Source organism: Labeo rohita, chromosome 17 (assembly GCF_022985175.1).
Source record: "Labeo rohita strain BAU-BD-2019 chromosome 17, IGBB_LRoh.1.0, whole genome shotgun sequence".
NCBI classification, from domain to species: domain Eukaryota; kingdom Metazoa; phylum Chordata; class Actinopteri; order Cypriniformes; family Cyprinidae; genus Labeo; species Labeo rohita.
The window spans coordinates 23,983,391-23,995,523 of NC_066885.1; the positions used below are offsets into that span (position 1 = coordinate 23,983,391).

At 34.7% G+C, this 12,133-nt stretch overlaps 1 protein-coding gene across 1 annotated transcript in view; it reads left to right on the plus strand.

Moving 5' to 3' along the window:
• The window catches only part of impg1b (interphotoreceptor matrix proteoglycan 1b), a 33,591-nt gene that overhangs the window by 13,944 nt on the left and 7,514 nt on the right, over window positions 1-12,133 (plus strand). The window contains exons 12-16 of the mRNA XM_051133478.1: window positions 38-127; window positions 5,014-5,233; window positions 9,165-9,375; window positions 11,191-11,376; window positions 11,508-11,691. Coding sequence (XP_050989435.1) covers window positions 38-127; window positions 5,014-5,233; window positions 9,165-9,375; window positions 11,191-11,376; window positions 11,508-11,691 — 891 coding nt within the window. The remainder of the gene's footprint in view (window positions 1-37; window positions 128-5,013; window positions 5,234-9,164; window positions 9,376-11,190; window positions 11,377-11,507; window positions 11,692-12,133) is intronic.

Genomic DNA, 12,133 nt, shown 5'->3' on the forward strand with positions numbered 1-12,133 from the left:
CAGATTATATTTTGTAATATCCTGTTTTTTCAACTAGAGGCAATTCTCTGAACCAAGTGACTCGCCAAACCCAGAGGCTTCTAGTCAAGTGACAGAGAGAGAACAGAAGACATTAGCCTCAATACCGGTACATCTATATCCAAACCTGGAAAAGCATAATTAATCACTTTTTGGCACTAAATTCTGCACTTTTGTCTAACAGCTTCCCACTTCTGATCTTACTGATCAAATACCTGCTGATCAGTGAGCTCTCTAACCAGTATTAACCAAAGCTAAACGCTTATTCTCTCGCTCCATCTGCCCAACCTGCAATATGTTACTTGTTTTATTCTTGATAGTGTGAATGTTGCCTTATTCGTTCTGAGCAAATTTTATTTTCTCAGGATCTCAGTGCATTAATATGTGCATAGAATATGTGCTCATATCAAATGCTAAAAGTGTATATCTGTAAATAATATTGTTTTCTTATTTGTGCAAAACACAGAGGAACCAATTTCACAATCTTGTTGAGTTAAAAGACCACAAACTCAGGGCATGCCAAAAAAATACCTTAGGGGCTTGCTGTGTAGTTGTGTTTCTCTAAATCTGCTTTTAGTTGGTTAGGCAGCCTAATGATTTCGAATTGTTCTTCGGTGAGACACATGTCCTTGAATGTAATCAGACTCCAAATAGTTTGTTAGAGTGTTACATCAAAGATAAAGCACTTTTGTGGGTTTTGAAATTAACAGTTCAATTAATTAAATTAATTTTATTAATTCTTTGTAATTCAAAGAGATATAGTATCTGCTTTTGTGGTTTATTTGTGAATGATTCTGGGTTAATGCTATCTCTTGTAAGATACATGAAATCATGAAACATACATAATTTAACCAGCAATTTATTAACAGTTTAACAAAAATGACATGTTTAAGGCCCTATGAAATACATTTTATTTTTCTCAAATTCAGTTTTATTTTTATCCGTGTTTGACATTAATTTTCTAGATTCCATTTTAATGGTTTTTATGAATTGATTTGATTTGGTTTTTATTTAAAAAATATATTTATTATTATTATTTTAAAATACTGTGTTTACATTTTTTCTGGTACATAATTTTTCGGGCAAATATTCCTTAAAAAATAATGTTTTGTAGAATCGTTTTAGTAGTAGTAGTAGTAGTAGTAGTAGTAGTAGTACGTGCATAACATTAAGTTATATATTTCTGTCACAATTTCTTCAAGTTAAACCAAACTTTTATTTTGACAGGATGCTGTGAAGACCTTTAGGTTTCTGTTTGTACATGATATGACAATAGTTTTTCTCAAAATAAATGGTAGAATGCTCATAAAGTGTGATTATGTTTATGTGTTCATGTACTCAGATAATGAGGTGGTAAAGTCTGAAAACATTGCAAGCATCACACACACTTCAGTATGTGTGTAGTAAACAAAGCAGCGTACCTGCGTCATTCATTCACACAGAGATGCAGAACATGCAGGAATCATATTTAAATAGAATTTTTGTGGCTTAATATTCACAGGCACACATTAAGTGTACTGACCTAGTCTTGATTTATTAATCTAAAAATTTAGCTAATTCCATGACATTCTGCGTTATATAGTAAATTACATTTTTATGGCTGGATTTCACGATTTCGTCCATGTTTTCTGCTTTTTGTATTAGCTATATAATTTTATTATCTACATAAGTTACTTACAACAGCTCTAAAGAATATAGGGGGCTCTTTTGCAATTTATAAGACTTATGTGTTCTGTTCTTTAAGATACTGTTTTCGATTTTTGAAGTTTGTATAAATCCCAAAAGACAAAATCTCCATTTCCAATAACAAGTGGTTGCACAAACTAGTATAGTGTTGTAGTTCCAAGTCACCAGACTAACACCAGTGCTATGAGACCTTTTGGATTATCACATGATCTACTAAAAATCTGGCCAGGAGCTGCTCTGGTAAGTATCTAAGCAAAATGGCCATAAAATTAGTTCATTGATTCATAAATGGGCTTTTAAAGGATAATCTTATAACCTCTAGATATTTATGTTCTTGCAAAGTCTGCAAAAGGAACATTGATTTTCCACCGTATGCCTCAGTTTTGCCCATTTATAATTCAACGTTTTGGTAAGCTTTTATAGAGACAGCTGTAATATTTTAGCCCTATACTAGGTTTGCATTGATTTCTGCCTCTCAACGTTGTAGGATGCTCATTTACTCCTGTCTCTACTGGTTTGTGTAGCAACCATTTCGATTGGACATGGAGAACAAAACATATTTAATTTTCTCATTAAAATACAATAATGGTTTAAAAATATATTTTTATGAAGTATTAAATAAAATCTAAAATCATAGAACAGAACAGCACTGAAAGAGAACCCTATGAACCAGTAGATACAAGCGTAAGCACCGTGCTAGAAATAGAGTGAGAATAGGGATATGCTGCTGTCTGTGATAATTCATACATTAACCTCTTTGGAAATGAGCGCTACTGTGTATTAAATGATTCCTTCTGTCCTGTGACGGCAATCAAAGGTCACAACACTGGCATGAGCTAGACAGTAACATTGATTGAGGCTGAGCTCTGAGTCACAGCGTGCCCTGTGGGGAAGAATAACACCTGCTCTGCCCTGGCACTTAGCCGAGAGGTGAGAGGTTGATCATGACTGGCAGATCAGGTCTACCTCCAAATACAGATTACCTCCTGTTATACAGACCTACTTCATACAACATCATCCCAGGCCCAGCCTTTGTGCTATTTCTCATGGTGCGTTCACACCAGACGCGAATGAAGCGTTAAGCGCGAGTGATTTACATGTTAAGTCAGTGCAAAGACGCGATAGACATCCTGCAGCACGAATGACGCAAACAAGGTGGCGCGAATGACGCAATTCACACGAATCACGAGGCACGAATTGAGTGCGTTCGTGCCTCGTGGCGAATATTCGCGCCACGTTAACCAATCAGGAGCTTGCTCTAGTAGTGACGTGATTATGACGTAGCGAGCGGAGGCAGAAATCCGAAACAACAATGGAGGACAAAATCATCATCGAATTCGCATCTGTTGTGAAGTGAATTTCACCCACGAATGAAGCGAGTAAACTCAAAATGTTCAAGCGTCCAACTACGTGCGAATACAAGTCGCGTCTGGTGTGAACGCACCATCACTTTCCACTCACTATTATAAACAATAAAATTTCATATGTTACAAAAACATTTGAATTGAATTAAATTAAACATCATCATTAAAATCGTTACATTTTAATGCTTACATTTTAAATATTTAACATACTAATTATATGTAAAAGACTATATATATAGTATATGTAATGTCCTGATAATGTACTCACCCCCAAGTCATCCAAGATGCTTACGTCTTTCTTTCTTCAGTCGAAAAGAAATGAAGGTTTTTGAGGAAAACATTCCAGGATTTTTCTCCATATAGTGGACTTCAATGGGGATTAGCGGGTTGAAGGTCCAAATTGCAGTTTTAGTGCAGCTTCATGATTCCAGCCGAGGGATTATATACTTTTTAACCACAAATGCACATCATGCACTAGCTCTGCGACACACGTCTATGACTTTGCGCAATATGTGTTCACACTGGAAAGGTCATGAGCGGTTAGTTCTCCATCTGTATACTTCGGTTCAAAAAGGTAGGGTAGAGTGAAAAACTCCATCTAGTTTTTTCCTCCGACTTCAAAATCGTCCAACATCGTTGTTTTACCTTTTTATAAAGGGGCTTTCATTGCACGTCCGCTTTGAAAACACTGGGTCGGTACTTCCACCTACATCACGTACGACCTTTCCAACGTGATTACGTAATGCGTGAACTCAAGCTAGTGCAAGACGAGCATTTGTGGTTAAAAAGTATAGAATTTTATTTTTTTTAGAAAATGCTAGACAAGACCTTTGGTTCTCGGCTGGGATTGTGTAGAGCCCTTTGAGGCTGCACTGAAACTGCAATTTGGACCTTCAACTTGTCGATCCCCATTGAAGTCCACTATATGGAGAAAAATCCCGGAATGTTTTCCTTTAAAAAACATAATTTCTTTCGACTGAAGAAAGAAAGAGATGAACATCTTAGATGACATAGGGATGAGTACATTATCAGGACATTTTTATTCTGGAGTGAACTAGTCCTTCAACATACCCAATAAAATAATTTAAAATATTAATTATATTTTGAATAATACAGTTTTATTAAAACATTTGTTAGTTACCTCCTGTTACACAGACATGGCCTTCACTCCTTTTGTGCTCTTTTTCACTCTCCATTCACTATTAAACAATTAACAACGTTAAATTGAATTAAATTAGACTGAAATAGTCCATTTTAAAATGTTTCATTTAAAATATTCATTAAAATGATTAAAAAGATATATATATATATTAAAAGATTTAAAACACTGAATATCATTTGAATATATTTTCATTAATTAAAAATAAAAAAGAATTATTCTCTGACTTTCAGATTTCAAACCTTAATTCCTGATTGTCTATTCATTATTAAATGATTAAAAATATTCATTTTAATTCATCACATTAAACAAACATTGCAATGTTAGAATGGCAAATTAATAAATAATATGCAAATCTAATTTGAGAGATTTTCAAAACGCTAATAATCTCTGTGACTAATGCGAATATATCATATCCTCAAGTCTTCCATCTTTTGTGTGACTGGTGCAATCAAGCTCTTGAAATCTTGAGCCGAGATGAATGACTGAGCTGCTACGCCCTATTTCTCCTGAACAACCATCTTTATCTCTAACTGGCCCTCCTCATGCAGAATGAAATGAGAACTGAGAAGGTTTTGCATATTGTAATAGGATGAGAGACAGACACTGGCCGAAATCGTTCAGTTTCTAGCAATTGAGGAGAATTGCTTCAGAATTGACAATCCCAAAAGTTTCGCATCTGAGCTGCATTACATTCATGCACAATTAACCAGTCTGCACTAGTCAGCAATGATGAAAGAGAAGTCGCAACTCGCTCATTTGACTTTTATCTCTGCTTTTCCGCAGCTCCTGCCGTATCTACAGTCCAACCTGACTGGATTTAAAGAGCTGGAGATTCTGAACTTCAAGAACGGCAGTGTGGTGGTAAACAGCAAGATGAAATTAGACAAACCGCTTCCATACAATGTTACGGAGACGGTGCAGTGTGTGCTTGAGGACTTCTGCAATGCGGCATCTAAGAGACTGAACATGGAAATCGACTCCCAATCAGTGGATGTGGAAGCAGGTAAGCATGTGTTAAAAGGAGAAATCAAATAATTCCTTACTAAAAGAAACGTTCACCCAACAAAAATGAAACTTCTAACATAATTTACTCACCGTCATGTAGTTCCAAACCTGAATGACATTCTTTCTTCTAAGGATTATAATGAAGTTATTTATGGAAGTCAATGGGGTCCAAACGTTCTTCAAAAAACTAAGTCTTACAGGTTTGGAGGGACATGAGGGTGAGTAAATGTGACCCTGGACCACAAAACCAGTCTTAAGTCGCTGGGGTTTATTTGTAGCAATAGCCAAAAATACATTGTATGGGTGAAAATTATTGATTTTTCTTTTATGGCAAAAATCAGTAAAGATCATGTTCCATTAAGATATTTTGTAAAATTCCTACTGTAAATGTATTAAAACTTAACTAAAGATTCCTGATTTTTACATAGTTGTATCTCGGCCAAATATTGTCCTATCCTAACAAACACATCAATGAAAAGCTTATTTATTCAGCTTTCATATGATGTATAAATCTCAATTTTGAAAAAAATGACCCTTATGACCGGTTTTGTGATCCTGGGTCACAAATGATGACTGAATTTTCATATTTGAGTGAAGTATCCCTTTAACCTTCAAATCTGTATACGATATTTTGTTTTGTTGTTGTTTTTTTATATAAAAGCATAAAATCTGAGAATAACCAGTATTCACCCCCAGTGGAATGAACAGAATTTTATTACATTGCTTTGACTTATTATTCATGACTGCTCAAAAATAGTCCAAATTTATGAAACCTACATATTTATTTCTAACAAAACAACATCTAAACAACATAAATATTAAACATTTTAAAACAAACTGAATAGTAAAAAAAAACATTGCATAAACTTTCACTTTCAGATGAAAAAGTTATCAATTTTTCATGCTGCAGTGGTTCGTCAATAGGTGTACATATTCATGTTTATCAACAAAGCCCTCAAAAGCGTGTGAGAACAGCTGTAGAGTAAATATACTCTTTCTTTTTTGACACTAATATAACTTTATAGATAATTTAACAAAAAGTACATTTGACACTAAATGTTACTACATACAGTGCTGCTTGAAAGTTTGTGAACACTTCAGAATTTTCTATATTTCTGCATTAATGACCCAAAACATCATATACTTCCTGAAAGCTGACAAAGAGAATCCAAACAAATGAAATAAAAATAAATACTTAGTCATTTTTTGTTAAGAAAAATGATCCAGTGTTACATACAGTTGAAGTCAAATGTTTATATGCAGAATCTGCAAAATGTACATTATTTTACCAAACTAAGAGGGATCATATGAAATGCATGTTATTTTTTATTTAATCCTGACCTGAATAAGATATTTCACATAAAAGATGTTTACATATAGTCCACAAGAGAAAACAATTGTTGAATTTATAAAAGTTTACATACACGTGATTCTTAATACTGTGTTGTTACCTGAATGATCCACAGCTGTGTTTTTTTTTTTTTTGGTTGTTTTTTTTTGTTTGTTTAGTGATAGTTGTTCATCAGTCCCTTGCTCGTCCTGAACAGTTAAACTGCCTGATGTTCTTCAGAAAAATCCTTCAGGTCCCACAAATTCTTTGTTTTTACGCATTTTTATGTATTTGAACCCTTTCCCACAATAACTGTATGATTTGAGATCCATCTTTTCACACTGAGGACAACTGAGGGACTCATATGCAACTATTACAGAAGGTTCAAACACTCACTGAAGCTTTAGAAGAATCATGATGCATTAAGAGCCGGGGGTGAAAACTTTTTGAATTTGAAGATCAGGGTAAATTAAATTTTGTCTTCTGGGAAACATCTAAGAATCTTCTGTAGCTTTTGAAGAGCAGTACTAGATGAAAAATGTGATATTTAGGCAAAATAAGTAAAAAAGTACACATCTCCATTCTGTTCAAATGTTTTCACCCCCAGGTCTTAATGCATCGTTTTTCTTTCTGAACCATCAGTGAGCGTTTGAACCTCCTGAAATAGTCCCTCAGTTGTCCTCAGTGTATAAAGATGGATCTCAAAATCATACAGTCATTGTTGGAAAGGATTCAAATACACAAAAATGCTGAAAATCCAAAGAATTTGTAGGACCTGAAGGATTTTTCTGAAGAACAGCAGGCAGTTTAGCTGTTCAGGACAAAGAAGGGACTCATGAATAACTATCACTAAAAAAAAACAGCTGTGGATCATTCAGTTAACAACACAGTATTACAAATGAAGTGTATACAAACTTTTGAATGGAGTCATTTTTATAAATTCAACTTTATTTTCTCTTGTGGACTATATGTAAACATCTTGTAAACGAAATATGTTAATGAAAATATCTTATTCAGGTCAGCACTAAATAATAAAATAACATGCATTTTGTATGATCCCTCTTATTTTGGTCAAATAATTAACATTTTGCAGATTCTGCAAGGTGTATGTAAACTTTTGACTTCAACTATAACTGTAAGTAGCAGAAGTATGTGAATCTTTGCTTTCAGTATCTGGTGTGACCCTTTTGCAGCAGTAACTGCAGGTAACGTTTCTTGTAACTGCTTATCAGTCCTGCACAACATCTTATAGAAGTTTTAGCCTATTATTCAGTGCAGAACCGCTTCAACTCTTTGATGTTGTTGGGTTTCTTCCTATGAACTGTTTAAGGTCCTTCCACATTTCATTCCACAACTGGATCACGGTCTGGACTTTGACTCAGCCATTCCAAAACATTAGCATTCTTTGGTAGAAAGACTTGTGTTCTTGGGGTCGCCGTCTTGTTGCATGACCCATTTTCTCTCGAAATTCTGATCTCGGACAGATGTCCTGACATTTTCCTTTGGACTTTGCTGGTATAATTCAGAATTCATTGTTCCATCAATGATGGCAAGCTGTCCTGGCCCAGATGCAGTAAAACAGGCCCAAACCATGAAATTACCACCACCATGTTTCACAGATGGAAAAAGTTTCTTATGTTGGAATGCAGTGTTCTTCTTTCTCCATACATAACGCTTCTCATTTAACACAAAAAGTTCTATTTTCATCTCATCTGTCCACAAAACATCTCTCCACTAGTCCTCTGGCTTGTCCACATGATCTTTAGCAAACTGCAGATGGGCAAAATGTGGTTTCTGGAGATCCGTGGCTTTCTTCTTGCAATTCTGCCATGTTTTTTTAGTGTTCTCCTGATGGTAGACTCATGAACATTAACATTAGCCAATGTGAGAAAGGTCTTTAGTTGCTTAGAGGTCACCCTGGGGTTCTTTGCAACCTCCTGGACTGTAACACGTCTTGGTTTTGGAGTGATCTTTGTTGGTGAACCAACAGTCTCCTGGGGAGGGTAACAGTGGTCTTGAATTTCTTCCATTTGTACACAATCTGTCTGACTATGGATTTGTGGAATCCAAACTCTTTAGAAATGGTTTTGTAACCTTTTCCAGCCTGATCAGCAACAACAACCCTTTTTCTTAGGTCCTCAGAGATCTCCTTTGTTCATGTCATGATACACTTCCACGGACTTTGATAGATCCCTGTTCTTTAAATAAGACAGATAGTCATCCCATTGATGAAAAACACCTCTGAACAGACTCAAATTTCACCTTAATATTAACTGCTAATCCTAGAGATTCACATATTTTTGCCACTCACAGATATGTAATATTGGGTCAATAAATAAATGACAAAGTATATATTTCTGTCTCAGTTGTTTGACTGGATTCTCTTCAGGAAAATCTGATGATCTTTTGGGTCATATTTATGTAAAAAATAAAGGAAATTCTGAAGGGTTCACAAACTTTCAAGCAGCACTGCGCATACCTGGGCCCAGAACAGTAAACAAAGCATCCACATTAACATAAAGGGGTTAACCACACATGTATTAAGTCTTTAAGCATCTTTGTGTATTTAAAGCCAATTAGTTCTCATTGTTTAATCTAGCCGATCACGCCGATCCATGTAAGTTCATGGCGTGTAACGAGTTCTCCCGCTGCGTGGTGAACACGTTAACCATGCAGCCCGAGTGTCTGTGTGATCCGGGCTACAGCACGGAGGACGGCAATCCCTGCACCAGCATCTGTGATCTACAGCCTGAATACTGCCTGAATGGAGGCCTGTGTGAAATCATACAAGGACATGGAGCAGCCTGCAGGTACGTTAACATGAGAAAGTGGATTTAAAAAAAAACCTGCAAACCCATTCATTTCAATGGAGATTACAAGGGCGAAAGGATCACCTGAGCATACAGCCCCGAGTCCTTCACCTGCACTGTCAGAAAAAAGTGTGAAAACTGTAACTTTAGGGGTACAACAGCTTGTCACTAGGGAAGTACCCATAAAGGTACAATTTATTTACCTTATTTAACACTAAAATTTGTATGCACCCTTAAGGTAGACATGCAAAGTAAAATAAAGTACTGCACAGTGTCACAGGTACCATTATTGGTGATTTTTCATACTTATTTTTTAGAATATAATGAAACATTTGCAAATTGCAACATACTGCATTTGTTGCTTGCAGGTGGGTCATCCTCAATATGATGATAACATATGCCTTGATGTTTCAGTCGTTAAAAAGTTTTAAAATAGTCAAGAAACTCAGTTTCAACAGTTTTAGTTTTATTATATGGTTTGACTCTTTAAAGCTTTGCACATCATGTTATTGTTTATATTTGTCAAGCTCCTGGAATACCTTGTCTCCTTCACTTTTTATGACATTTATAGTTATTTGTTTTCCAGGATAAGAAGTAGTGCAAGGTCTAACAAGTGTTTAAAAAGTTAAACAAAATAAGTAGTTATTAATATAAGTTCCTAAACTATTTACATATTTATTTTACCCACTTATTTATTGTTAAAGTGGAATTTAATTTAGTAAATCCAAGGTCGAAGGTCATTTCATCAGTGAACAGTAAACAAACTTAACTAAATTAATGTTTTAACTCAGAAAAAATATATTTTTATTTGTTTGTCATATACACAAACATAAATACAAGCTCTGCCGCTTTGCATCTTGGAAAAAAGGCCAAGTATTATTAGTATTAATAATAATTTGTAGGTAGTAATAATTTGATGATGCTGAGTTCAAAAATAAATGAAAATAAACCAACATGTACAAAATAAGAATAAAGATTTTTCAAAAAATAAATAAATAATATACATATATATGTATGTATTACCAGTCAAAAGTCTCTTCTGTTCAAGCCTGCACTTATTTGATCCAAAGTACAACAAAAACAGTAAAAAGTAAAAATATTTTTACTATTTAAAATAACTCTTTTCTATTTTTAGCATCATTACTCCAGTTACATGATCCTTCACAAATCATTCTAATATTCTGATTTGCTGCTCAGAAGCATTTATTATTATTATTATCATCATCATCATTATTATGTTGAAAACAGCTGAGTAGAATTTTTTCAGGTTTCTTTGATGAACAGACAGTTCAGAAAAACAGCATTTTTTGTAACATGTATGTTATAAAAGCTTATTATTTTAGATAAATGCTGATCTTTGGATCTTTCTATTCATCAAAGAATCCTAAAAAAAATATGATGATAATAAAGATACTAAAATGTTTGTTTTTCACCAGATTAGAATGATTTCTGAAGGACCATGTGACAATGAAGACTGGAGTAATGATGCTGAAAATTTAGCTGAAAAATTGATCACAGGAGTAAATTACAGGTTAAAATATACTAAAATAGAAAACAGTTATTTGAAATAGTAAAAATATTTCAGAATATTACAGTTTTTGCTGTATTTTGGATCAGTATTGGTGAGCAGAAAATAATTATTTAAAAAACATTACAAATTGACCCCTTTTTATGCGACTCGGAAAATGAGAAAAAAGTGAAAAATAGTAAGTGACAATTACATTTTTTAGAGAGGCCAGTCATAAGGATAGGAATCTTACACATTTTCATCCATTCCACTTTTTTTCTAACATGTTATTTCTCAACCACTTTTAGATGCCCTGTAGGTAAATTCTGGCACTACCATGGAGAACGCTGCAACGAATTGGTGTCTGTGCCAGTTGACCCTCTCCTTTTCGTAGCCTGCCTGGTGGGAAGCCTCTCAGTGGTTTGTGCTGTGATAGGCATCTTGATTTTCATTAACAAGAAATGTATACGGAGCAGAAAGACCATGAGACTTGTGTAAGCAGGGGTTTCTTTTTCCCCCATTTTCCTTTTATTTAGATGTTTGATTTTCTTTACAGATTTGGATTTGCAGTGGTGACCCGTTTGAATCATGCTGGTGTTAAGACCTGATCTGCTTTGTATTATAGGCGTTCACAATCTGCATTCCCATTTGGTAATACTATGAGAGTAAACCCAGTTTTTGAGAATGACGATGGGGTCTTAACACATGTGTCAAGCATGCTCTGTCCCATGAGCTCTGACTCAGCCTCCTTACAACACTCAGGCCAAGGCACATTTCGATCACTTGAAAGTTTACAGCTTAGTACTGAGGTAAAGTGTACAGCCAAGATGGTATTCTTAATGATCTATTTAAATCGTTGTCATAACCGCTACTAACATCCATAATCGACCCGTTTCTGATTAAATTATATCCACGTCCTTCGTTAGAGATTTTGTGGAGAGGATGGACTAACTTTTCCTATTATAACTTTGCAATGAGTCACATTTACAATAGGCTTTGTGCAGACTTTGGCATATTTGACTCAAATTGATTTAGTTTCTTAGTGTCAGAACAGCATAAAACACATGAAATTCCAAATATGACTTGAATTCTGGTGAAAATCAGATCTTTGCAATTGGTTTCATCATATTTGAGTTCTAGAAGGTCTAATGTACAGTGCAATGCCCAAAAAAAGCTACTTGTTAACATTCCTATTCCACTCAGTGGAATTTTTATTTTGACAGAATACACAGCTACTTTTAAATAGCCTCA